Source organism: Podarcis raffonei, chromosome 1, assembly GCF_027172205.1.
Source record: "Podarcis raffonei isolate rPodRaf1 chromosome 1, rPodRaf1.pri, whole genome shotgun sequence".
NCBI classification, from domain to species: Eukaryota; Metazoa; Chordata; class Lepidosauria; order Squamata; family Lacertidae; genus Podarcis; species Podarcis raffonei.
Window position 1 is genome coordinate 117,457,955 of NC_070602.1, and position 26,403 is coordinate 117,484,357.

General features: G+C 44.1%; 1 protein-coding gene across 2 annotated transcripts in view; it reads left to right on the forward strand.

Annotated features, from left to right (window-relative positions):
• Positions 1-26,403, forward strand: part of SLC25A12 (solute carrier family 25 member 12) — a 60,692-nt gene that overhangs the window by 13,673 nt on the left and 20,616 nt on the right. For both annotated transcript variants that reach the window (XM_053359658.1, XM_053359667.1), the window contains exons 4-12: positions 1,036-1,151; positions 7,887-8,026; positions 10,245-10,391; positions 10,706-10,844; positions 12,076-12,169; positions 14,201-14,285; positions 19,726-19,810; positions 21,664-21,822; positions 25,969-26,021. In XM_053359658.1, coding sequence (XP_053215633.1) covers positions 1,036-1,151; positions 7,887-8,026; positions 10,245-10,391; positions 10,706-10,844; positions 12,076-12,169; positions 14,201-14,285; positions 19,726-19,810; positions 21,664-21,822; positions 25,969-26,021 — 1,018 coding nt within the window. The remainder of the gene's footprint in view (positions 1-1,035; positions 1,152-7,886; positions 8,027-10,244; positions 10,392-10,705; positions 10,845-12,075; positions 12,170-14,200; positions 14,286-19,725; positions 19,811-21,663; positions 21,823-25,968; positions 26,022-26,403) is intronic.

Sequence of the window (26,403 nt, forward strand, 5' to 3'; positions counted from 1 at the left end):
GTTAATGGCAGACCATTGAGTCGTCTTAACCATTCATTCAATCAATCAATCAATCAATCAATCAATCAACCAACCAACTTTATATGCATAGAGAAAGTGCATCATATACATGGATCAGAAAACAACACAGAGAATGAAACATAGTAGGAGATACTTTAGGATAAAACTGTCCAGACAAAAATGGCTCTTAGGACCTATGGCAGGGGTCGGCAACGTTTTTTGAGGCCGGTTTTGTGGAGGTGGGTGATGTAAAGGTGATGTAAATATGGAGTGTCCTGGCCAAAATGAGGGTGGAATTCCCAACCCCAATGGGGAACAGGTTTTATTGGCTGCGCTGCTAAGGGTTTGGAATTCAGTCTCAACTCAGCGCTTGATTGTCTGGAATGATTCCAGTTATGGTGGGAGCATAAACAGCAATTCAAGTGATAGGTCACAGGTTCTGATTTTGCTCTCAATGCAAGTTAACCATTTGGAGTGGTGGGATTCTGCCAGCACGTGGAGAGTTAAAGAAGATGGATTGGTCATGAAATGTAGGCAGAGCCAGAATTTTATAGTTGTGAGCCACACTTTGGTTTCCAGCAGCCCTTGTCCAGTTTCCAGACACATGGCTGCATATGGCACACACTTTGGCAGCCCCAGGATTTTGCCTAGAAATTTGGATTGGCTGTGTTCCAATGACTGGTTAACTGCACCTTAACCATTCTAAACAAAATAAAAAAAATCCTTCCAGTAGCACCTTAGAGACCAGCAAAGTTTGTTATTGGTATGAGCTTTCGTGTGCATGCACACGTCTTCAGATACGAACTTAACCATTCTAGACCCAGATGGTAGATCTGATACTGCTTATGGGCCCAGAACGCTCTCCAAGAAGCAATAGGATGGCAGGGCTGTTCTTAATTGTGGCTTAATTTTTTACTTTCAGTGTTGTAAAGCGCAACAGTGTTGGAATTTTCACTAGATCTTATTTTGCTGGTCTCCTTTTCCTCTCTCCACCTACCCCCCAATCTGAAATTTGTGGTTTCTTCTGATGTGTAGGTTGATCTCCTATCAAGAGTTTTTGGCGTTTGAATCCGTCCTATGCACACCAGATTCAATGTTCATCGTTGCTTTTCAGTTGTTCGACAAGAGTGGCAATGGCGAAGTGACCTTTGGTAAGAGCGCTAAAGATATTTCCTAAAGCAGTGCGGGAAGGTAGGAACGATAGTTCTGGCGTGTGTCCCAGAAATCTACCCCCAAATAAATACGTGCTTTGAGATTCTAGTAACTAATTCTTACCTTCTTTTTTCTTCATTTTCTTCAAAGATCTGGCTGCCGCTCACACATAGAAACCTTATGCAATCACACAATGTGATTACTGTGGCTCATTGCATAATCGGTGGCTGAACATTCCTAAAATAGTTGCTGCAAAATTTGTTTCGTTCCAGCCACTCCTAGCTAGATTTCTTTGTGAGATAGACTTGATGCTGGCTGAGTGTTCACCTCAACACATTTTCAACCCATGGGCTGTAATGGCACTTTTGTTGCGTTGTTGTTTAGTCATTTAGTCATGTCCGACTCTTCGTGACCCCATGGACCAGAGCACTCCAGGCACTCCTGTCTTCCACTGCCTCCCGCAGTTTGGTCAAACTCATGCTGGTAGCTTTGAGAACACTGTCCAACCATCTCGTCCTCTGTCATCCCCTTCTCCTTGTGCCCTCCATCTTTCCCAACATCAGGGTCTTTTCCAGGGAGTTTTCTCTTCTCATGAGGTGGCCAAAGTATTGGAGCCTCAGCTTCAGGATCTGTCCTTCCAGTGAGCACTCAGGGCTGATTTCCTTCAGAATGGAGAGATCTTCTTGCAGTCCATGGGACTCTCAAGCGTCTCCTCCAGCAGCATAATTCAAAAGCATCAATTCTTCGGCAATCAGCCTTCTTTATGGTCCACCTCTCACTTCCATACATCACTACTGGGAAAACCATAGCTTTAACTATACGGACCTTTGTTGGCAAGGTGATGTATCTGCTTTTTAACATGCTGTCTAGGTTTGTCATTGCTTTCCTCCCAAGAAGCAGGCGTCTTTTAATTTCGTGACTGCTGTCACCATCTGCAGTGATCATGGAGCCCAAGAAAGTAAAATCTCCCACTGCCTCCATTTCTTCCCCTTCTATTTGCCAGGAGGTGATGACTTTTTCTTGTAGCCTATAGCTAATTTGAATTGAGTCCTGCAGGGTGGGGGGCACCATTTCTTCTCCGCTGTTCATATCCATTGCCTGCGCCCCGCCCTGCCCCGCCCCAGCTGCTGCTTCGATCCAACCAATCAGGGAGCACATAGCAAGTATAGGTGACTTTTATGAGGACCAATGTAGCTGAGTGATGAGTGAGAGGCATGTTTTCTTGGACTCCGGTGATCCTGACCAGTCTGGATTGCTTTGCTTTTCCATTAAGCAGGCAAAGCACTTGCACACTAATTAGGGGCGGGATGGGGCTCAGCTGCACATCATCTCATTGTTGATTACCTCCTTTAACCTGTCAGTTCGCAAGCACTTTGCTGGTTTAAAGGAGGCAATCTGCAGTACGATCCCTCCCTCCCTCAATCAATTTGCAAGCATTTTGCCCAAAGAGGAGGGCGAGGAATTGCAGTGTGTATATCGCCTCCTTTTATCTTGCAAAGAGCTTCCAGATTGACAGCTTAAAGGAGGCGCGTGGCGCAATACTCTGCCGTAGCCAAGACCTGCAGGGCCATGTGCCAAGCCCCTCTTGCATTGTGCACCTGGCTCCACCGCTGACAGCGCCCAGGAACTGTGTCACCTGGTGGTGTCAATGAGCTCGCCTGAAAGCCGTGAGCATTGGTGGTGGGGAGGAGACGGAGGGTGGCTGAGTGGGGTGGGAATGGCGCTGAATGGAAAGGTGTAGGGAAGAGGGGAGCAGCCGGTCTGGCGGAAGATGGAAGGCTCCCTTCCCGGGCTGACCGACCTTGTGCCAGTGGAAACAAGCCAATCTTCCAGGCAGGCAAAGGAGATGACTAGATAGGATCCTCTGATGCGAGAATCATCCTGCATTGATCTCAGTAGGGTGCTGTTCCTCTCCCCGTTCCCCTTTGGTGTACACGACCGTCAGAGTATTATGGGAATGGGAGAAAGTATGTCTGGCCTTCCAGCGCCTCTTGTCTGCCTGCCGTAAGTTGCTCTTGCCCTGGAGATGCAAGAAGATCCCTTTAAACTTAATGGTTCCTCACCCCCTTTCAATTCAGTTAAAAAAAATAACAGCTACTTTAATGAAAACAAATACATCACGGGTGTCAAACACAAGGCCCGCGGGCCGAATCCGGCCCCCCAGACCTCGTCATGTGGCCCGTGTAGCCGCCGCCGGCCGCCAGCCTTCACCTTTTATTCTCGCTTTTTTTTTTTTGACACAAGAAAGCCGCCTCTTCAGCGCATGCGCGGCAGCCTACAAGCCAGAGAACGTCTGCTCTCTAGCGGCGCCGGCCGTTCTACACAGGAAACCTCCACTTTACATGCATTCAGGAAACCTCCACTTGTTTTTATTTATGATAATAAAGAGTGGACACATAGTCCTACAGATACAACCGGCCCTTTGAGGGTGACCAAACTGCTGATGCGGCCCCCGATGAATTTGAGTTTGACACCCGTGAAATACATTATCCTTTAGCATTGATAAAGATAAAGGTCTTTAGAGATGGGGGATAAATTCAATTCAGTTCACATTTGCAGGTGAACCTATTTAATTCACACTTCCTTTTTTTAAGAAATATATATATTTATCTGGTTTTTCAGATTAAAGTTCTACAATCACCTACAACATACAAACAAGATTCCAAAGAATCTCCTGGACTTCCCTTCTCCCCTTTGTGGGTCCTATTGTTAATCATTTCCTCCTGCGTCTTTTTATGATAATCCAAATCTTTTACCTCTCCATTGTGCCCAAAATTCACCATTAAACTTCAAGTGTTATTCCAATCCTACTAGCTGTTTACAGTGGTTTTTAAGATATTATTTTCCCCATTCCTTATTAAAATTTTCATCTTCCTGATCTTGATTCTTCTGGTTATTTTAGCCATTTCGGTATAATCCATCAACTTAATCTGCCATTCTTCTCTGGTAGGGACTTTATCTTCATTCCATCCAGAGATCAATTAAGTTTTCTAAAGAGAAGATTTTCCCTAATAATTTGCCTGGTTCACTTTGTAGTGGTTTTCCTGAAGTTACTGGTATTTACATGGGTTTTGGATTTCTCTTGCATATCGCCTGGCATTGAATTGCCTGCATTGTAACTGCCTAAAGCTTCAACTATGGATAAGAAACTATATCTCGTTATTTGGAATTGCCATAGTGGAATTGTCCTTATTCTCTTTTGGGAATGGACATTGATGTAAAGAAGGAAAGGAAAGTATAAACATATTTTTTAAAATATTCCTAAAATAGTTGGGCATTCTCTAAAATCCATTTTGCAGTATGAAAATGTTCTTTATTTGTACTGGTCTTGGTGTACTCAGATGTAAGTCCCATAGAGTTTAGTGGAGCTTACTCCCATGTAAAGGAGTGCAGGATTGCAGCCTTGATACCGTGGGGTATCTTGTAGCAGATACATTGTTCCATTTTGCAAGCTGGTTACAGATGAATTGTTATTGTTGTGACTGGGATATGGTACTTAATTGTAACATAAATGCTATATATAGCATGTTGGTAAAGGCACCCTGTTGTGATATATATAATTTTGACTTTAAATTAAAGGTTTGCATCTTTCTTAGCAATAAGTTTCTGCTTGATAGGAGCTGTAGCTTATCTCTCCACTCTTCTGCTCTGTAGGGATTTGGTTATTTAATGTATATTAATAGCAATCAAATAATGTAATTTTTCTTCTTGCACAATATGGGTAATTAAATTAAGGAATTGGAATTTTAAAGCCAGGCCTTTCAAAATCTATGATTAGAGGGCTGGCAGGGTCGAGAAGGTCATTGCAACAATTCCGTCCTTCAGTTAACATCAGCTCCCCACAGACTTAAATTATCTATTATTTGCCCTTTGAATGCAAAGTTTAAAAGGATAAAAAATGGAGAGATGTCGTTTTAAAACTAATGTACAAATAATTCACAGGTATTCTGTGGAAAGTGAAAATGCTATGCTGTCTGCCCTATGCAGTTTTAACAGATGTCTAGTGGAGCTTTTGAGATGTTTCGCTAGAGAGAATTCATTCAGGGGTTCAGCCTCTTTCTAACCCCCTCCACACGAGAGGAGAGGAACATCTAATTCAGACGGCACTGTATTCATCTGAATGCGTAATATCTCTAACTCCCAAAGGGAAATGTCATTGGTCAGTGGGAGAGCATCTGTTTTGAATGCAGAAGGTCCCAGGTTCAGTCCCTGGCATCCCCGGGTAGGGCTGGAAGAGAGACTTCCTACCTGAAATCCTGGCAGTGGGAGCCAGTGTGGTGTAGTGGTTAAGAGCGGTAGACTCGTAATCTGGTGAACCGGGTTCGCATCTCCACTCCTCCACATGCAGCTGCTGGGTGACCTTGGGCTAGTCACACTTCTCTGAAGTCTCTCAGCCCCAATCACCTCACAAGAGTGTTTGTTGTGGGGGAGGAAGGGAAAGGAGAATGTTAGCCGCTTTGAGACTCCTTCGGGTAGTGATAAAGCGGGATATCAAATCCAAACTCTTCTTCTTGGATACACCACAGCCTTATACCTGGGTAATATGTGGTTGCCAATGCGTAACTGGTAACCTTCAAGTGCGCTCCTGATTGCACATTGGCAAGGGAAAGCAGGCTTCGGCCTCTACCACCCATCAGCCAATAGGGGCCAGAGCTGAAGCCTCCTGAATTGGTTGTGCATGGTGCTTTGACGTCCCAACTTTGGGACGTCAAAGCACCAATCACCTGACATCATTGTGAGAGGGCTGGAAGAAAGATTTCCTGCCTGAAATCTTAAAGAGCCGCTGCTATCAGTCAGCGTGGACAATACTGAGCTAAATGGACCCATGGTCTGAGTCAGTATAAGGCAGCTTCCCAGGTTCTCTATATCCAGAAGAGACAGGCATGATGCGTCTTGGTTCAGGTATTATCTGGCCATGACACGAAGAGATAAACAAAATACGTGCTTCCAAAACACTTAGCAAGTTTGAGATTTCTTGCTGGTAATTTAGAGTGCAATCCCACTCAACAGGGAATAAACCCCATTGAATTCATTAGGTCACAGAGCTTAGGGAAGTTTTTAATGTGTGACATTTTAATGTATTTTTAATCTTTGTTGGAAGCCGCCCAGAGTGGCTGGGGAAACCCAGCCAGATGGGCGGGTACAAATAAATTATCATTATTATTATTATTATTATTATTATTATTATTATTATTATTCCAAGCTGTGTGCCGCGACATATTCGTGTGTTGAGCGAACGTTCCCCACAATCCTCCTGGGGCTGGAAAGGGGTTTGCTAGCAAAAGGGACGCGGGTGGCGCTGGGGTCTAAACCACTGAGCCTCCTGGGCTTGCCGATTGGAAAGTCGGCGGTTCGAATCCCTGCGGCGGGGTGAGCTCCCGTTGCTCTGTCCCAGCTTCTGCCAACCTAGCAGTTCGAAAGCACGCCAGTGCAAGTAGATAAATAGGTACCACTGTGGCAGGAAAGTGAAGGGCGTTTCAATGCGCTCCGTTTTCCGTCACGGTGTCCCGTTGTGCCAGAAGCTGCTTAGTCATGACCTACATGATCCGGAAAGCTGTCTGTGGACAAACACCGGCTCCCTCGGCCTGAAAGCGAGATGAGCGCCGCAACCCCATAGTCGCCTTTGACTGGATGTAACTATCCAGGGGTCCTTTTTTGCTAGCAAAACTGAATTACTGCGTCGCAAAATGATGCCTGTCTAAAAAGTGTGTTGCCAACGTGAGAAGTTTGGAAAGCTCTGAGTGAGGACTTCCTTCTGAGTAGGCATGATAAGGATGCGCTGGAAATGTCTGAACATGCTGAAAGCATCTTAAACGTTGACATGCTCTCTTTAAGTGTTCAGTATGAATCCATTAATGTCGGGCGATCCGTTAATGTATGAGCGAACTAGCCCCACCCCCTGGAGACTGAAATGCGCATTGGCCACATACCCGCTAAACACATTATTGGCATTGGTCCAAAGGGGGTCCTATGCACGTATAGATGTGTGCCCCTGAAACTCCCTCCATGGGGATGCAACAGAACTGAACTGTGAATTGGCAATGAGCATGACCACCACATGCTTCACCTTCCAGAGATGTGGGGGATAGCACTCCTGTCTGCGATACCTTCACACATTCATTCTGAATGACTGAAAAGGGCTCCTCCCTGGTTAAGATATTCTCTGCCAGAGTCACAGTTGGGGCAATGATCTGAAATAGTTAACATATTTTCTGTAATGATAATGACCCTATTCTTATACCTGTCTTTAATAGTTGCATTCACACAAGTCTCAATCAAGTCTCAATCACGCCGTGCATAGTCTGTGAAATATTATGGTGTATTTTGAGTACAGGTATTCATTGCCTTTCAATGAGGTCTTAATTTGACACGCAGAATCAAGGAACACAGCATTGATTTTATATCAGCATGCAAAGCACCAGGTATTTCTAATAAAGGAAATAAATTGCTTCTTAATTAAAACTGAATAAGGCAAAATCATGGATCTTGAAGATCTACATAGTATTAATACACAAGTAGTATTAAAATCTATTCTATACAAAGTGTGTTTTCACTCTAGAAAGATAAACAGCTCTCTAACTTGAAGTTGTAAAAAAAAAGTGTTTCCCTGTTTGATTGGCTCTTTTAGAAGTATGGTTTTCATTTTCTGTTTGAAGAATTTTAAGTAGGGTTTATCTTTCTCTCTTTTTCTAATTAATTTCCTTTCTCCCCTCTCCCCCTCTTTGTTTTCAAAGAAAATGTAAAAGAAATATTTGGGCAGACCGTTATTCACCATCACATCCCTTTCAATTGGGACTGCGAGTTTATTCGATTGCACTTTGGCCATAACCGGAAGAAACACCTGACATACTCGGAATTCACTCAGTTTTTGCAGGTCAGTTGCTTAGTTTCCTGTACTGTAATGATGGGTTCCTTCTCCTTGTGCTCAGCAAATGTTTGCAAAGTAAAGATACAGCCCAGCTTTATACTCACAAAGGATCCAATATTTTAAACCTTCATAGAAGCTAAAAGCTTTTATCTTGCCCAATAAACTATGAATGACTCTTCCCCCACCCCACTCCAGATATATGTTTCTCGCAAATGAAGATTGTGGGTTGTAAAACAGGCACTGTGGAAGATGAAAGTCAAAATGCATTTGGCATTTTTCATCGCATTAAGTGGACTTTCAGCCGTTGAACTTGGGATTGTTTTCCATATTGTATCTAATTTGTATTGGATCAAATTGATTTTGGAAAACAGCTTGAGACTGTTAGATCTGAAAAAAAAGTTATTTTAAAAATATTTTTCCATTGACTTATTTGTCCTCTATTTCTTTATTTGCAAAGGGACATTGCATTAAAGAGTTGGTTAGATTTGATTTGTGTGCATCATCAGGCCACCCTTTTGTGAGTAAAAAGTATGTTGTTCTCTTGTGCTGCTTTTGTTTATTCTCTTGATCTTTTGCTGTCCTTACTCTAACCTTAAAGGACTTGCTAATCAAAATACAATTGTGGCTACCTTCACGGTGTCTATCCCTTTAAACAAAATGTGCTGCTGTGGGTATAATAACTTGGTTCTCCTCACCATATCATGACAAGAATAAAGTAGTTTTCTGACACCCTGATCCTAAATGCATTTCAGTGGTTTGCCCAACATGATATGAGAAAAGGAACATGGTGGCATCCAGATTGCTGATGTTCTTGTGATGACTGATTTTCGCAAGGTTGCTTTGCCATGTGCATATTCAGTTGGTCCAAGAACACAAGCCAGCATGAAATAAAAGGGGGGGACACCCCACTAAGTTATTTAGCAAACCATCTCCTAGCATTGGATACAACTCAAAAAATATTGGGTTGTACTGCTGCTATGTTTGGATTGCTTTCTCACCCTGTAAAACAGCCCCCGGATAAAATTCTTTGCCAAAAATGTTGAGTTCTAAAACTGGTGTAAATTATGAAAGTTTGTATCTCTTGGATCATTTGTTCAGCAATCCGTTGACCTCAGGGAGGGGTGTGTGTGTGTCAGGGGCTCTTCCTCACAACCATAAATTTCTGCTAGATAATGTGCTATTTACTAGCTTCTGAGACTTCACTAAACACTGCCACAGCCATCCTAAAAACTAGATCCTTGTATTGAACATTTAAAAAGGTAAGCTTGCAAGTCTTATCTGTGAGAGTCCAGTTTTGAGTCAATCAGTTGTATCTAATGAAGTCATCCGATTAGCACAAGGACTTCTGTCTGCTCAGTAGGACTTCCGCTCCTTGTACACTCCCTGAGCTCCTCCATCTGTTCTGGGGGTTCCACCAGCCCTCTAGTGCAGAACTGGGGGGATACAAGAAATGTAGAGAGAGTCCTGTTGCTCAGGCGGATATCCTTGAGCTATCAGTTGACTCCATTGGACACAATCCAGTTGGTATTAATTGTTATCATTCATTGGTTGTATGCCTTGTATCTTATTTCCAGCTGATGAAGACTATTACGAAACATTAGTATCATCCCAGAGACACTGTCCTTTTGAGTCTTTTGAGATGTCTTCCGTTGAAACTTTTGAGAGACTATTGAGAGACTTTACTTTAGAAACTTTTGAGACGTCTTCTGTTAAAACTTTGGAAAGACTATTGTGAGACTGTCCTTAGGCATCTGTTTTGGAACACACGGCTTGATGGTCCTCGCTACCTCTTTGTTATATTGTACATATGAACTTTGATTGGCTTGTTCCTATAATTTAAATGATATCATTATTCTATTATATATTCTCTACTAACTATTAGCTACGTGTTGTGTTTGTATTGTTGTGATTGGATAGCCTTGTTGTGATTGGATGTGTTGTGATTGTTGTGATTGGATATCCAAGGTAATGGATAGCCTTGTGTGCCATACGCAGTGATGGTCATGTCAGTATGGATTGATAACTCATTATGGACTGGGCTGTCTTCAGGCTACTTGCAGAGACAGCTTTTCCAGCAGTGCGGGACAGAGCACTGATCTGCACTGACTTCTGCTGGTCTTTATTTCAGCATGCATCCATGGTCAATGTGTAGATTCTGGGCATCAGTATGATGGGTATTTAGAACAAAGCTCTCAGTATATCATTTCTTATCATATTCTTTCAGGAGCTGCAGTCAGAACATGCCCGGCAAGCGTTTGCACTGAAAGACAAGAACAAAACAGGCACGATTACCGGCCTGGATTTTGGCAGCATCATGGCTACAATTCGTCCACACATGCTCACTCCTTTTGTGGAGGAGAACTTGGTTTCAGTAAGTATCAGGAAGCATGGGGCACAGGGAATGAGGGCTGAGATTCAGGTTCTCACAAACTGCAGATTTGGGATCATCTTTGCCCAGGCAAGATTTTATGACCTCCATAAGGATTTTCTTGGTGGGGCTTACTAGAAAGAAGGCAATAACATAAATGAGCAGGTAGAAGAAATAAGAAATCTTCCAGCAATTGGTGGAGATCTAGCTATAGCTAGTGAAATCTTCTTCTCTTACTCTCCCCCTGCAGTCCCCTGTGTGCAGGTTTTCCAGGAACTGAAACATACAAAAATATATATTTTTTTCTTTCCACCCAGGCTGCAGGTGGATCCATTTCTCACCAAGTCAGCTTTTCGTATTTCAACGCTTTCAATGCCTTGCTGAACAACATGGAGCTTGTTCGAAAGATATACAGCCTCATTGCAGGTGCTAGAAAAGATGTCGAGGTTACAAAAGGTAAAGCATTGTATGCCATAAACTCTTGAGATTACTGAAGCTGGAGCAATATTTGGCCCCTGTTACTCATTGATAGAGCATCTAGGTTTGCCTGCTGAAGTTCTGTATTCAGTCCACAGTTAGGAGGACCAGGTAGCTGGCGATGGGAAACACCTCCACCTGAGACCTGGGGGAGCCCTGGCCAGTCAGTCTGACCTGATGTAAAGCAACTGATCAAGTATCTATGACACATATCACCTAGGTGAGCAAGCTTCCCCATGCATGGAGCCCATGTAATATCCCTCATCCCTTGAAATGAATGGGCTGAAGAGCTCCATTACTACATCAGAACTTCAGCAGCTGCAAAAGATAGTTGACTTAAGGCAGGCATAGGTAAACTCGGCCCTCCAGATGTTTTGGGACTACAACTCCCATGATCCCTAGCTAACAGGACCAGTGGTCAGGGATGATGGGAATTGTAGTCCCAAAACATCTGGAGGGCCGAGTTTGCCTATGCCTGACTTAAGGCAATAGTCCGTGCTCTGTCAAGGACAATTGTTCATTTGCAAACTTATACCCTGCCTCTTAACTACAAGAGCCCCCAAGGCAGCAGCTTACAATACAAAATATGCATTAAATCAAACGGTAAAAATACACAGAAATTTAGAGCTAAAAACTAGAGTCACAGTAAACTATTTTGGGGTTGTAAGATCTCAAACAGGGGAAGAAAGGATGGAAGGTACCAATGTTAGAAATAAGGAAAGGATGTTCATGTATGTAATTACAGCAGCGAGAATTATTGTGGCAAGGAATTGGAAAAGTGAAATACTACCAACGATAGTATATAACTGGAAATATAATTAGATAAGGACTCCTCTTGGGCATGTAGCCCTTTAAACTTAATTTGAGTCGGTATTCAGTTCTTTCTTTTTCAATGGCTGGGTCTGGTCTTGGATATTTTAGAGCAGAGCTCTAGAAGAGAGTGCCTCTGACCATATGCAGAGTACTTTCCTCTCTCTACTGAAGAGCTGCAATCCACCTGTGATTAGGAGAAGTATGTCCAGGACAAAATTATGCGATTGGATCTCAAAAATCTAACAAATTTTAGAGCAAACTGTGTTCATTTCAACCTGGTCTTTGGATTTTGCTCCCATAATGTTAAGCCAAATTGTAGATTGTGCATTTAAAAGTTCCAATAAGTTATGCATAATTAGTTTGTGTTTTTTTGTTTTAACCCGTTGCTTTAAAACAGAGGAGTTCTCTCAGTCTGCAATCAAATTTGGACAGGTTACACCTTTGGAGATCGATATCCTTTTTCAGCTCTCCGATTTGTATAACGCCTCAGGGTAATCTTAACTTTTTTTGTAATATTAATGTTTCTAGAGTGTTGTCATTAGATGGAGGTTGTTGTTGTGTGTGTGTGTTTTTTAATTGACAACTGTGGGATTGAAATTCTGTGCACACGGTGTGGTCTTGAGATGGTGTGTGTGTGCCACTCAGCGTATATGCAGTGTGACATGGGGCTAGGGCAACATATGCCTATATCTGTGCACTCATACACCTGGTTACCGCAGTTCCCTCCCTTGCTTTTGAGGGTAAAAGTTTCCAGTGTATGTTCAGTCCATAGCTGTCAACCTTCCCTTTTTTGTCGGGAAATTCCCTTATTCCAGTGCCGTTTCCCACTGCTTCCCACTGCTATCACAGATTGTTAGATATCCCGTAGACCAGGGGTGGCAAACTCAAATTCATCGGGGGGCCGCATCAGCAGTTTGGTCACCCTCAAAGGGCCGGTTGTTCAGGCAGCTGTTGGATCTGTCACATCACAGGATGGCATGCGCTCAATATAAAAACAAGTGGAGGTTTCCTGAATGCATGTAAAGTGGAGGTTTCCTGTGTAGAACGGCCGGCGCCGCTAGAGAGCAGACGTTCTCTGGCTTGTAGGCTGCCATGCATGCACTGAAGAGGCGGCTTTCTTGTGTAAAAAAAAAAAAGTGAGAATAAAAGGTGAAGGCTGGCGGCCGGAGGCGGCTACACGGGCCACATGACGAGGTCTGGCGGGCCGGATTCGGCCCGCGGGCCTTGTGTTTGACAGCCGTGCCGTAGACTGTCCCCGGGACAGGTGAGGCTGCTGATCCCTTATTTTCAAATCTGGAAGTTGACAGCTATGGTTCAGTCTTTTATTACTTTCTGCACATGGAGGACTGCACATGGGTTCAGGTTCCTACTCAGCCATCATGAAGCTCACTGGGTAACACTGGGCCAGTCTAACTTATCTCACAGGGTTGTTGTGAGGATAAAATGAAGGGCGGAACCAAGGGTGCTGCCATGAGCTCCTTGGAAGAAAGTCTGGATATAAATGCAGCCAAATCAAATAAAATATGCTTTGTGGATGTGTAATTTCGGATTGCAAGTGGGAGATTACATTTTTGAGGGCAGTGGTACCTTGGTTCTCGAACTTAATCCATTCCGGGAGTGCGTTCGACTCCCGATACCGTTCGAAAACCAAGGCGCAGCTTCCGATTGGCTGCAGGAGCTTCCTGCACTCAACAGAAGCTGCGTCAGATGTTCAGCTTCCGAAAAACGTTCACAAACCGGAACACTTACTTCCAGGTTTGTAGCGTTCAGGAGCCGATTTGTTCCGCAGCTAAGCTGTTCAGGAACTAAGCTGTCACTGCAATACCTCTTTGCAAATATAAAAACTGGTATATTGCAGAGAAGGTTGACTGTAGAATCTTGATGTAGAATCTTTCCCTGTGATGTGCTAGTTTTCTGTGTACAGGGATGAGTATTTGATGGGAGAGTTTGGGCAATAATAGCTCAGGTTAATAAATCAAGATATGAATGAACCTTTTGCTCATGCAAGGAGACTCTCTGCATGAACTTTAATAATAATAATAATAATAATAATAATAATAATAATAATAATAATAATAATTTTGTATACCCCGCCTATCTGTCTGGGTTCCCCCAGCCACTCTAGGCGGCTTCAATACAATGGTCCTTCAGATATTAAAAGCTTCCCTAAAGAGGGCTGCCTTCAGATGTCTCCTAAAAGTCTGGTAGTTGTTTTTTCCTTTGACATCTGGTGGGAGGGTGTTCCACAGGGTGGGCGCCACTACCGAGAAGGCCCTTTGCCTGGTTCCCTGTAACATAAACCAGGAAGCCTCAAACAACCATAGTTTCTTGTTTCATCAGAACTGGAGAAACTATGTTTTTGGGATAAGCCAGGGCATTAAGTCAACTTCAAACCATGATTTAATATCCTGGCAGGGTCCAAAGCTCTATAGGCTGAGGTATGGTAGTCTGAAATGTGCCTGATGGGTTTGGGCTTGCTATTACGTTTAACAGGGATTTCTTTTCCCTGGTCTTGAATGCAGACGCTTGACGCTGGCAGACATTGAGAGAATAGCTCCCTTGGCTGAAGGAGCGTTGCCTTACAACTTGGCAGAACTTCAGAGGCAGGTAGGTACCTTCCAGAAAATATGGAAGCCAGCCAATCCCAGTAAACGTGTAGCGGTTATGGCTTTAAGCTAGGGCTTCTGAGATTATAATTTTGAAATCTTTCCCATGACATCCATATTTATATTTGCTCAGTCCATGGACACATGAGCGCACTGCAGTTTTTGGGAAAGTTTTCCTCCCTTCTGAAAACGGCCCTTGTCAAACCATCAAAATGATTTTTTAAACTGTTCTGTGTAATAGAAAGTGCTTGTTCTGAGAGGTGGTGATATAAGCAGGGCTGCCTTTGGTCTGTGTGTGTCCCATCCTTTTCAGCAGTTCTTGCAACACCTCTTCCACCAAACATTTGTTTTGTTTTTTTAAAAATTGGGCTGAAAAAAGGCAGTTTGAAGGAAACAGACACAACCTTCTTGTGACGTGGGGACCTTTAGGCTGCAGTACAGCATTCCCAAAGAAGTTGCTCATTATCATAACAAAATAGCTGGCTGTTGCTCTGGCCTTTCAGAATATTGTTGCCTTCAGACGCTTACATTTGTGTTTTAGGTTTGTGAAACTATGTTAAAAATGAATACTTTGTTGAAAAAGAAAGAAATACACCCGAAACAAATCCTTTTAAAAAGTACAAATCTGGATGCTTGCACAAGCTGCCATGTATTGAATTGTTTCTGGAGGAAAAGCACAGTCTAGTCAGATTATTTTATGAGGCCTTGTATGTGGATTTTGCTGTTTGCAAATTACTGCATTATCTGGATTGTTTTGTGTTAAAGCTCATTTTCGAAATTAACTTGTCTCTAATATTTCGGCATATTTTCTTCTCTTGCCTGATAAAGCCACTCTGTCTTTGTTGATTTTTTATTTTTTATTTTACAATCAGCACATGAAAGATTTCTTGGACTAATTATCCCTCGTGGAGATTGACCAGGACTGTTTGGCTAGACTAATTTATTGAATTTTGCTTATGTGGTTTGATTGTTTTTAGCCCTTGTCTCCATAGCAACAGGATTTTTATTTATTTTATTTTTTAAATTAACTCAAACTTTCGGCTGCTGGAAAAACGCTGCTTTAAAGTAGCCCTGCTTAAAATGAATGGAAATTCTCTGGAAAAGAAGGGGTTGCATATTTTGCAGCCTTAATGAATTGTCACCTGCTAAGCAGTACAGGCCTTCCAGGAATCTTTTGTGTTTTGGGAACAATCAAAGATTTAACATTACTTGGGCCGGACTCAGTCTTTGGATGATCAAATTATATCAGCTAAAAAAAGACTTCTACAGCCTACATTTCGGTTTGAACCTCGGGTGAAGGTTCAAGGAAAGAAGCACCCTTGGTAGAATTAAGCATTGTCCTCCTCCTCCCTCCTCTCTGCACTACTCCATCCTTCTTTTCGTAACAGAAGTGGTATCACTGTCCTTCTCCTTCCCCCACTCTTACTCCTCTTGCTGCCACATTAGTGGTGGCAAATTCTAACGAAGAGCCCCCAGCACCGTGGATAGATGTGATGGTTAGAAAGGTGTATTGAACATAATTTGTTTTGTAAAGCTTTAAAGGTAAAGGGACCCCTGACTGTTAGGTCCAGTCGTGACTGACTCTGGGGTTGCGGCGCTCATCTTGCTTTACTGGCCGAGGGAGCCAGTGTACAGCTTCTGGGTCATGTGGCCAGCATGACTAAGCCGCTTCTGGTGAACCAGAGCAGCGCACGGAAACGCCGTTTACCTTCCCGCCGGAGCGGTACTTATTTATCTACTTGCACTTTGACGTTCTTTTAAACTGCTAGGTTGGCAGGAGCAGGGACCGAGCAACGGGAGCTCGCCCCGTCGCGGGGATTCGAACTGCCAGCCTTCTGATCGGCAAGTCCTAGGCTCTGTGGTTTAACCCACAGCGCCACCCGCCTCCCTTTGTAAAGCTTTACAAAGTTCTAAAAGTCTTTCCAGCCACTGTGGCCATGCCACTGGCCCTCTCCTTTAAAAAAACAACAAAAAACTTACTTATACTTGTTATGCCTACTCGCGTGGTTGCTCGAGAGCGAACAGGAAAGATCCTCACTGGTCTTTTCAAAGGCTTTATTATCGGTGCAAAAACATTTACAGTGCAGAACGTCTCAGTTCCATGTCTTGCTCAGTCACTAGCAGAATCTGAGAGTGGGCGGTCCTTAAACTTTCCCCAGCAGAGTAGTCTCTTGACCCCCATCCGACGCCTCCCCTCTCTGCGCGTAAACCTACTGCACAGGGAAGGCGTGGGTAAAGGGGGACTTGCCTCCCCCCCGCTTTGCTCATGCACGGTGTCTTGGCTCTCTTTTGCATCCTCTGAGCCCTGCATCTCTTCCCCACTGGAGGCGGGGCTTCCCTCCTCCGCGGAGGAAGTGCTGCTTCTCACAGTCTTTGGAAACTCCCTGTAACCCTCTCGCCTCTGAGCTGATGGCAGTTCCCTGACAATACTTTTCAGATATATACATTTCCTTAATTTTACAGTCCTTTTTGACATTTTAAAACTAGACTTCCTTCCCCCTCTTTCTGCAGTTCTTTAAATTTATTTTTAATATCTTCTGCATATCCAAATTAACTTAACTTACTCGTTTATTTATCTTCTTTAAATATATGCTCTTATGTAGCTGCAGGTTATTACAGTGCTACCTTGGTTCTCGAACTTAATCCATTCCAGAAGTCCATTCGACTCCCGGAACAGTTCAAAAACCAAGGCGCGGCTTCCAATTGGCTGCAGGAGCTTCCAACACTTAAGCGGAAGCCGCATTGGACATTCGGCTTCCGGAAAATGTTCGCAAACCGGAACACTTATTTCTGGGTTCGAGAACCAAGGTACCACCGTACAATAATCTTGCCATTGTTTTTATCTGTTTAAAATTTGTCAATATTCAATAAACTGTTTCCCTTCTTTTATAAAAAGTTTGTTATCTTGCTTTCTTACTCTTCCGGTAAGTTTCACCATTTCTGCATATTCCATAAGTTTTTGTATCCAGTCTTCCTTCGCTGGGACTTCTTCTTCTTTCCAATTTGGGGCAAGTGACATTCTTGCCGCTGTAGTCTCGTACGTGAATAAATTTCTGTACAATTTAGGTAGTTCTATCCCTATAATTCCCAATCCGCTGACCTTTTTCCCGGCCACCTCTCCCAGAGTGCCTTTCTCAGAAGTGAGATGACAGTGGAGAGCCTCATCCAGTGTGAGTGCAGTGGAGAGCCAGTGTGGTGCAGTGGTTAAGAGCGGTGGACTCGTAATCTGGTGAACCGGGTTCGCGTCTCCGCTCCTCCACATGCAGCTGCTGGTTGACCTTGGGCCAGTCACATTTCTCTGAAGTATCTCAGCCTCACTCCCCTCACAGAGTGTTTGTTGTGGGGGAGGAAGGGAAAGGAGAATGTTAGCCACTTTGAGACTCCTTCGGGTAGTGATAAAGCGAGATATCAAATCCAAACTCCTCCTCTTCTTCTTCTTCTTCTTCTTCTTCTTCTTCATCATCCGGTGGCCAGTAAGGAGGCGAGGCAGCACTGGTTCACTCTCTCCCCCAGTCTCATTCCAGGTAGGGCTGGTGATGTTCCCAGCCTGAAACACGAGATATACACTGCCAGTCAGAGTAAGCAAATACTGAGCTAGATGGATGAGTGGCCTGACTCTGTATAAGGTCCTATGTTCCTAAGGGGAGAAGGAGGCAACGTCTAGTGCTGGGACCTCTATGCCCTGCAGTGCCATGTCAGCACAGCAGTGCATGAGAACAGGTCATTAGACTAATGAAGAGGGCGATCTGTGCAAGGGGAATTTGGCTGCAGAGAGCAATCTTAGATAACGGAAGTCGCAACTTTTTAAACATTTTTATTAACATACCCTTTCCGCCTAGTTGGCAAAGATAAAAGAAGGGGACACTGCCAGTCTTTCAATCATAGTTGTGGCTGATATTCTCACGGAAAGATTTTCTTTTGTCTAGCTGCTAAATATCTGTGTACAGTGGCTTCACGGAGTGATGCCAGTGACAGTAATTTTCTATTTATAAATATTCATGCTCTGAAAGCCATAGCATTAATTATACTAATTTGCATATCCTATGTGAATCCAGGCATGTGGCAGGGTATAGTAAGCGCCTTCATAAATAGGCTTAAAGTTATATTTCCATTAGAAGGGAGGAGAAGACAGGCTCAGGGTGACGTATGCTTAGGACTCGCCTCAGAGCACAGTTTTGCTAGGATTTCATGAGGATTTCAAGGAAATGAAGAAACACAGGCTGAGTTCACACATAATGGTAAACTATGGTTTAGCAATATGAGGATGGTTGGCAGTGAGCCATGGACTCCCTCCTAATCCTTCTTTGGCGTGGTAGGGAGGAAGAACTTAGAGGCATTCAATTCCCATTTCATCTAATTTCGGCATGTTGTCACGTCTGAACCTGAATGATGGTTAATCTTTCCACCAACCATAGATTAACCACAGTTTAGTGTTCAGTTTAGTGTTTAGTAAGAGGGACGTGGGTGGCGCTGTGGGTTAAACCACAGAGCCTAGGACTTGCTGATCAGAAGGTCAGCGGTTCGAATCCCCGCGACGGGGTGAGCTCCCATTGCTTGGTCCCAGCTCCTGCCAACCTAGCAGTTCGAAAGCACGTCAAAGTGCAAGTAGATAAATAGGTACCACTCTGGCGGGAAGGTAAACGGCGTTTCCGTGTGCTGCTCTGGTTCGCCAGAAGTGGCTTAGTCATGCTGGCCACATGACCCAGAAGCTGTACGCCGGCTCCCTCGGCCAATAAAGCGAGATGAGCGCTGCAACCCCAGAGTCGACCACGACTGGACCTAATGGTCAGGGGTCCCTTTACCTTTACTAGTGTTCGGGCAAAATGCTAAACAGTGGTTATTCTAAAACAGAAGCTTCTGGTCTAAAGACTGTTTCAGAGGCGGAGGGGAGCAAACTTGAGTTTTGCTACAACTCAAGCATGGTTTAGTAGCCGGTGAAGCATAAATGAAGAACAGTCCATGGAGTATAGGAAGAACTTCAGCTGGAAATGCTTCAGCAGGCCTGCAGCTTTTAATTTATCCGTATTTGGTTTAACCATAAAACCCAATAGTTCCTTGGTTCCCACGTTCCATGACCACAGACTTTAAATCGCGTTGCATGCAAAAGGGCATTTGAGTGCTGAGCATTACCTAGCAGTATATCTTGTAAACGTGGGAACGAGAGAAAGTCATTGTTGCCCGTGTGCATCTTCACAAATTAGTTTTTCAGTTGCGCTGTCTCTGGGATGTGAGAGAGAGGGAAGTTCAATCCTTAGAAGTAAACCCCAGTTAATGTGTTTAAGAGAGCTGCCTGATAATTTTTATTCTTACTTAAAGCTCAGTGAACAGTTGCTTTCAGTTCTCATAACAGGGTTTTGGGTTTTTTTGCCCAATTTCATGTCTTATTCTCTGTTCCTCCCTCCCTTCCCCCCGCTCCACCGACCCCCGTTCTTCACTCACAGCAATCTTACGGTGATCTGGGCAGACCTGTCTGGCTCCAGGTAGCTGAGTCGGCTTACAGGTTCACTCTGGGCTCAATTGCTGGAGGTGAGTGACATGTCTCTGTGTGCTGTTTTCAAGCTGGGATTGCTGTAATATTATCTAGCCGGGCTGGTTGCAGATCAGCTAAGTTGGAGTTCATTGTCCCTCCCACCCCCAGGGTAGGAATGGTGGAGCTCTGAAGAGAGCTCTTTATTGTTACTTATAAAAAAAAACCCCAGAAAAAACCCCAAGCCTATGATCAGAAGTCCTGACAGAACATGACCTTGGCACTGCAGGCTCCAGACAGTCTTTGGAGCAAAACTTGCAGAACGACAGACTTCTCAAATATAGCCTCGGACTCCCCTCTTAATTATATTTGATGGGATTGATACCAAACTCAGAAAGGGAAACGAAGGCCGGGGACAAATACAGTGTCTTTAATAAAGAGGCTGAAGACATCACATTGTTCCTGCTCCCTTGTTTCACTTTTGGTATATAATTTGGTTGAGGCTTACCGTATTTTTTCATGTATAAGACTAGGTTTTAATGAAAAAATTAGGTTTAAAATTGGGGCTCGTCTTATACACGGGTAGTGCTGAGGGGGTGTTTTCTTAATTTGGAGTCCCCCAAAATGGAGTCTTATACATGGGAGCGACTTATACACGGAAAAATACGGTATATATAGACATTAGTCATCTTTGAACTACTGATTTATGATAATATTACAAAACAATATTATGAAACGGGGCATAGCAAGAGGCCATGAAACACACCTATGTGTGCTCCAGGTGCTCCAGCTGATAGTCTGTATTCTGTTTACTGTAGATTTTCATACCCACCTGAGCAGTTGCCATTTTAAGCTGAATTGTACTCCTTCCGCTCCAGAGAACAGCAACTCTTTGGGACTAGGGTGAAAGGGGAATGCAGGATGCTGCGATGAAGCGTATCTCCAGCTTAATGAGCCTCTGTAACGAGATGATTTTTGTTGTTGTTTGGAAGGCCTGCATCCATCAGTCTCCTAATCGTTTGAGACACCCTGACAGCTAGGCCACATTTTTCCATATTGGCTTCTCTTCAGCAAGGAAAATCAGGGCTTCCCTCTGCCCAGAGAACTTTCCTGCAAAATGCAAACATTTCCAAAGAATTTTCTCCCCATCCCCAGTGCTGTTCAGCAGTGAGGTTGGAAGGAATGCTTTGCGATCTGAGCTTCATTTTTAGGCAAAGGCTTGAGTGCTTAAGCCGGTTTTTCCGCATCAGAATTCAGCCCTGGAAAATGTGAAGTATGAATGGAGAACATATGCAGATTACCAGGCAATCCCAATTACCCCACCCTCCCACCCAGGACTGTGGGTAAGAGTTCCATGGGCATAAGCAGAGTGTCATTCACAGGGGTGCCAACTTGAATAAAATATGGAGGGGGGCAGGCAAGCCCTGTCCCACATAATCGATCACATGACGCGGTGCACGTACACCATTTGAATGGCAATGCCCATCAATTTGGGGCAGGTGCCCCCTCAAATATTTTATTGGGGGGGGCACAGACCCCTTTGCCCTTAGGAGTTGGCTTCTATGGTCCTTCATATTTTTCCTGTCCTAAGTGCTACATTTCACTCTGTTCTCCATCAAACTCCTTTATGTCTCTGGGCTCTTGTAACACCGTTCATATATCTCATAATTATTTATTAATTTATTTGGAAGATTTATAAACCGCTTGCTAAAAAAACAAAACACCTCTCCGAGCAGTGTACAAATAAAATTAGAGAGTGAACACAGCTAAAATCCACACTCCAGATAAAAGCAATTGCAACAAACCTAAAAACAAGAGCAGAAGGAGGCGGCACTTAATCTACACTAGCATGTTTTGTTTGGGCACAGTGAGAAACTGGAATATAAAACTTTTGTTGTCTTTTGGTTTGCAGCCGTAGGAGCTACCGCCGTCTACCCTATTGATCTGGTGAAGACGCGCATGCAGAACCAGCGCACAACTGGCTCCGTGGTGGGAGAGCTGATGTACAAAAACAGCTTTGATTGTTTCAAGAAAGTTCTGCGTTACGAAGGCGCTTTTGGCCTTTACAGAGGTGAGGAGATGAAACACATCAGTCCAATACACCTGCGGTTGACTTTTTAATGGCTTTTGTGCAAGCGCCTAAACAGTGCAAGGAAACTCTTGAGGGATAGGGAGCTGTGTTTGTGTGTATTGGGTACTTCTTGGCTTATAAAACTGCAAAGCTCTCAAACTGTGTACCTTGAAGGTGCTGTATAGATTAATATCTGTTAGGTGCTTTTCTGTGCTTTCGTGTGCACACACATCTTAAGTTACTTACTTTATTTATTACATACATTTATACGCCACCTTCTCCTGCAAGAAGCTCAACGTGGTGTGTGTGTTGTTCCCCTCCTCTCCATTCTCTCCTCACAATAATCCTGTGAGGTCAGTTAAGATAAGAGGCAATGACTGGCCCAAGGTTGCCCGACAAATCTTATTTCCTAGGACTTCGACATCCTGGAACCAAACTCCAGAACCAAGTCTTACCTACAGTCTAAGCCTCCATGATGGTTCATTGCAGAATTTATTACTCTGTTCATACTTTAAAGCTCAGGCAGAAAAATTACACGGGTTTGACATTCAGCAAAGTGACTCTGTGCCTTTGCAGTCAGGACAGAAGACAGTCCTGATTCCTTTTCCTCTGCACAGATGATAGCGCCGTATGTGTATTTCGCCATGCAGTTTTTGTGCATGTAAAAGGTGAATCTGCTCTAAGACTGCATGAAGTACAGTGTGTGTGTGTCTGTGTGTGCCTGTGTAAGTCAAGAGGACGAGAATGCGTAAGAAGAGCCCTGTGTTGGATCGGATCACAGGTCCATCTCGTCCTGGGTTTCCCAAACTTGGGTCTCTGGCTGTTTTTGGATTACAGTTCCCATCATCCCTGATCACTGGCCCTGCTAGCTAGGGACGATGGGAGTTGTAGTCCAAAAACAGCTGGGAGACCCATGTTTGGGAAGGTAAAAGGGAGGGAAACCCTGATCCAGTCCCCTGTCCTTGTTTTCTCCAACCAATTGCTGACGGGAAGTCTATCAGCAAGACATGAGAGCGTTCTCTCTCTCCCTCGCTGATCTTCCCCAGCAACTGGTATTCCGAGGCATGCTGCTGCCTCTGATCCTGAAGATTGTATGTAGGCATCATGACTCGTAGCCGTTGATCCTGTATATGTGTGTTTGTGCGCGCACACATGTGCTGTATTTAGCTGTGTATTAATGGCGGTGGGAGGAGTGCCTCCAGGTGTTACTGTCTATTAGTTCCTTTAGCGGTAGGCACTACTGTGCTAAATATCCTTTTAATAGGGGATCAGAGACTCAGGCTGGGAGATCAGCATTTCTTTTTCTTGTTGTCAACCGCCCTTTGTGTGTTTAATAACTACCTTTCCCCCAGCATAATAAGTCTGTTAAGCCTCAGACAAAAAGGACTGCGTTGAAAGAAACTAAGCCACGGCATACATTAGCTGCTGATCTGCGTCCGTGCGTGTGCAGGTACCACACGCACATTTGATTTGGGCTTCTTAGGAGAAGGGAGTTGCGTGGTGTGGAAGGTAAACCCCACATGGCTTTTAAGCAGCGAGAGCTACTGCAGAGAATGGCATTCTGTTGCCGCTGCTGACGCAAGGGTGTGAACAACCCGCGGTTCTTCCTGCTAGCGGGGAAACGGCCTCATTGCACAGAATCGGCCTGCTCTTCCGGCAGTCGGCTCGCAGACCGCTCGGCCGATTAACTTCATTTCCCTTGAAACGGCAGTGGGGTGAATCAGCACTTTATTACAGTTCTGTCAGCTTTTGCGAAAGTTGGGCCAGGGCGACGGTAGGGAGACAGGTAACACATGCGCCTGCTGTCTAGGTTGGAAAGGGACTGGATTAAAAGTGGCAAGATGCTTCGTCTAAAGCCAAGCGAGCGAAGGCTGCCCTCTGCTGATCTGTTTTCTTAAACAGGTCTGCTGCTGGAAAAGTACCCGCCAATTATTGCAGAGCAAGAAAGGAGCTCGTAGGTCGTCAAACCTGTTCCCATCACTCACCTTTTCTGGGCAGAGAGTCCGGTGTCACAGGAACGGAAAAAAAATAAACATTCAAGCACATGACACTTAAAATGTCCCCTCCCCATTTTATTTTATTAAAACAAATCCATTAAATAAAATACAGTAGATGGCACTTAATTCATGTTTTTGCTGTTTCACATTGACTTCCAGTGTACCCTATGGCCTGGCCACCCCAAAATTCCTGGTTCTCAACCTGCGACTATGTTATACCCAAAGAAACTTCGCTTGACAAACAATCTATATTTAAACAGGTGCAAGTATGTATGTGTTTTGGTGCTGATAGCCTCACATTGCACTTAACTGGGGGGGGAAATCCAGCGACTTCATCTTCTTTTGTAACTTAACACTAACTTTTCCTCCTAGTGCTTAAAACCTCTGTCTCTCCATTTTAACGATGTAAGTAACAAAGTAGACAGTTGCATTGGTCTTAGAAGTTATTTTCTTTTAGGTAGTGAAAAGAGAGCGTTGTGTGTAGATGTAGATAGTGTCGGCCTGGATATTGAGAACTGCACACAGGAGGAAACTCATGGGAGGGGATTTTTTCTGCTTTCTCCTAGCCCCTTCACATCCCATAAACATTCCCCAGAGCGCCAGAATGGTATGGGACTGGAGGAAAGTGTGTTGCGTTAGAAAAGAGGAAGTTACTGAAAATGAAGTGGAAGCGTCTTACGTGCCTGGAGCTCAGTCCAACTTTGGATGATTTCCAATAATAATAATAATAATAATAATAATAATAATAATAATATTTTTTATTTATACCCCACCCTCCCCAGCCAAGGCAGGGCTCAGGGCAGCTAACAAGCAATAATAAAAACAAGTTGAATGAATACAACTTAAAAACAAGATTAGAATACAACATTAAAATATTGAAACAGCAAAGCATTAAAATGTTAAAATGCAGCCTCATCACAGGAGGAGAAAGAAAAGGAAAGAGGGGGAGGGGATCAGGCTGATTCCAAGCCAAAGGCCAGGCGGAACAACTCTGTCTTACAAGCCCTGCGGAAAGAAATCAGATCCTGCAGGGCCCTGGTCTCATGAGACAGAGCATTCCACCAGGCCGGAGCCAGTGTTGAAAAGGCCCTGGCCCTGGCTGAGGCTAATCTGACTTCCTTAGGGCCTGGGACCACTAGGGTGTTGCTATTTATGGACCTTGAGGCTCTCTGTGGGGCATACCGGGAGAGGCGGCCCCATAGGTACGAGGGTCCTAGGCCGTGAAGGGCTTTAAAGGTCAAAACCAGCACCTTAAATCTGACCCTGTGCTCCACCGGGAGCCAGTGCAGCTGGAAAAGCACTGTTTGAATATGCTCCCATGGCAGAGACCATGTTAGGAGCCTCACTGCAGCATTCTGCACCCACTGGAGTTTCTGGGACAGCTTCAAGGGCAGCCCCGCGTAGAGCGAATTACAGTAGTCAAGCCTGGAGGTGACCGTTGCATGGATCTCCATCCCACACCATTCAGGGACTTCAGAGTGAAGAATGGGGAAAGGGGTGGGTGGGAATAGAACTTTCTTCAAGTTCCCTTTCACTTGCACTTCTCTGGATCCAAGCCACTGTCTTTCTCTTATGAATTAGGTTAACTATAGGAAATGGTATTGCCTGACTGTGTATATAATGACGCTTGACTGGAGTGTCTACGGAGCTCGCTAGACGTCCTGGCATTTCAATTTTGTTTCCAAGCAGCAGTTTAAATAAGAAGTAAAAAGCGGCAGGACTTGATTGGGAATGAATGAAACCACCTAGTGACTGATTGCCGATTGATCAAATCGACAAGGAGCAGCATCTTGCGGTTAAAAGAAAGGCACACTGCGTGCTCTGAGCATCCCGCAAGAGGCGTTTGGGAATAGCTCAGCAGCAATAAAGCTGATTTCAGTTCATAGCAGGCAGCTGATATCGGGCAATAGACTTAGGAAAATGCAGCGCCAGCAAGCCCTGAAAGAAGTCTTGAAATGCTCAGTTGCAAAACGGCGCAATGGGCCCATAGCGGAACGGCCAGCTCCATATGTAGAAACATCATTGATGTCAAAGGAAAACCTCTGTGGGGAAATGGACATGTTAGGCTATTTAAGGGCAAAGCATCCTAGACGTCGTGCCAGCAAACTTGAGCCTGTCTAATTGTGGTACATTTGCTCCATTTGTCTAGGGTTGCTTCCGCAGCTCATTGGTGTCGCTCCAGAAAAAGCCATTAAGCTTACAGTGAGTATATTTATTTTAAAATAATTTTCTTTAGAGGGTTTTCGATCCAGTTTTTGGAGGAGACGCTCCTCAAAAGCAGCTCCCAACATACATACAAATCCAAATCCAAATGCAGTATTAAAAACGTGGACATAAAGATATTTTAAAGTGAGGATAACTCGACACTTTTGCACTGCTTTCTTCTTTTTGGGGGGAGAAGTATTTATTTTTGTAGAACACCCAAAACGTTTCTCAGGTGATATCTCTGCTCCGGGAACTGCCACACTCTGGCCTCTTGTTTTTAGATCTCCTTTTTTTAAAAAAATCTTTATTGAAAGTTCAAAAAGTACATAATTATATGTGCACTAAACATGGTGAGACGTAAATAAAAGAGAGAAAAAGA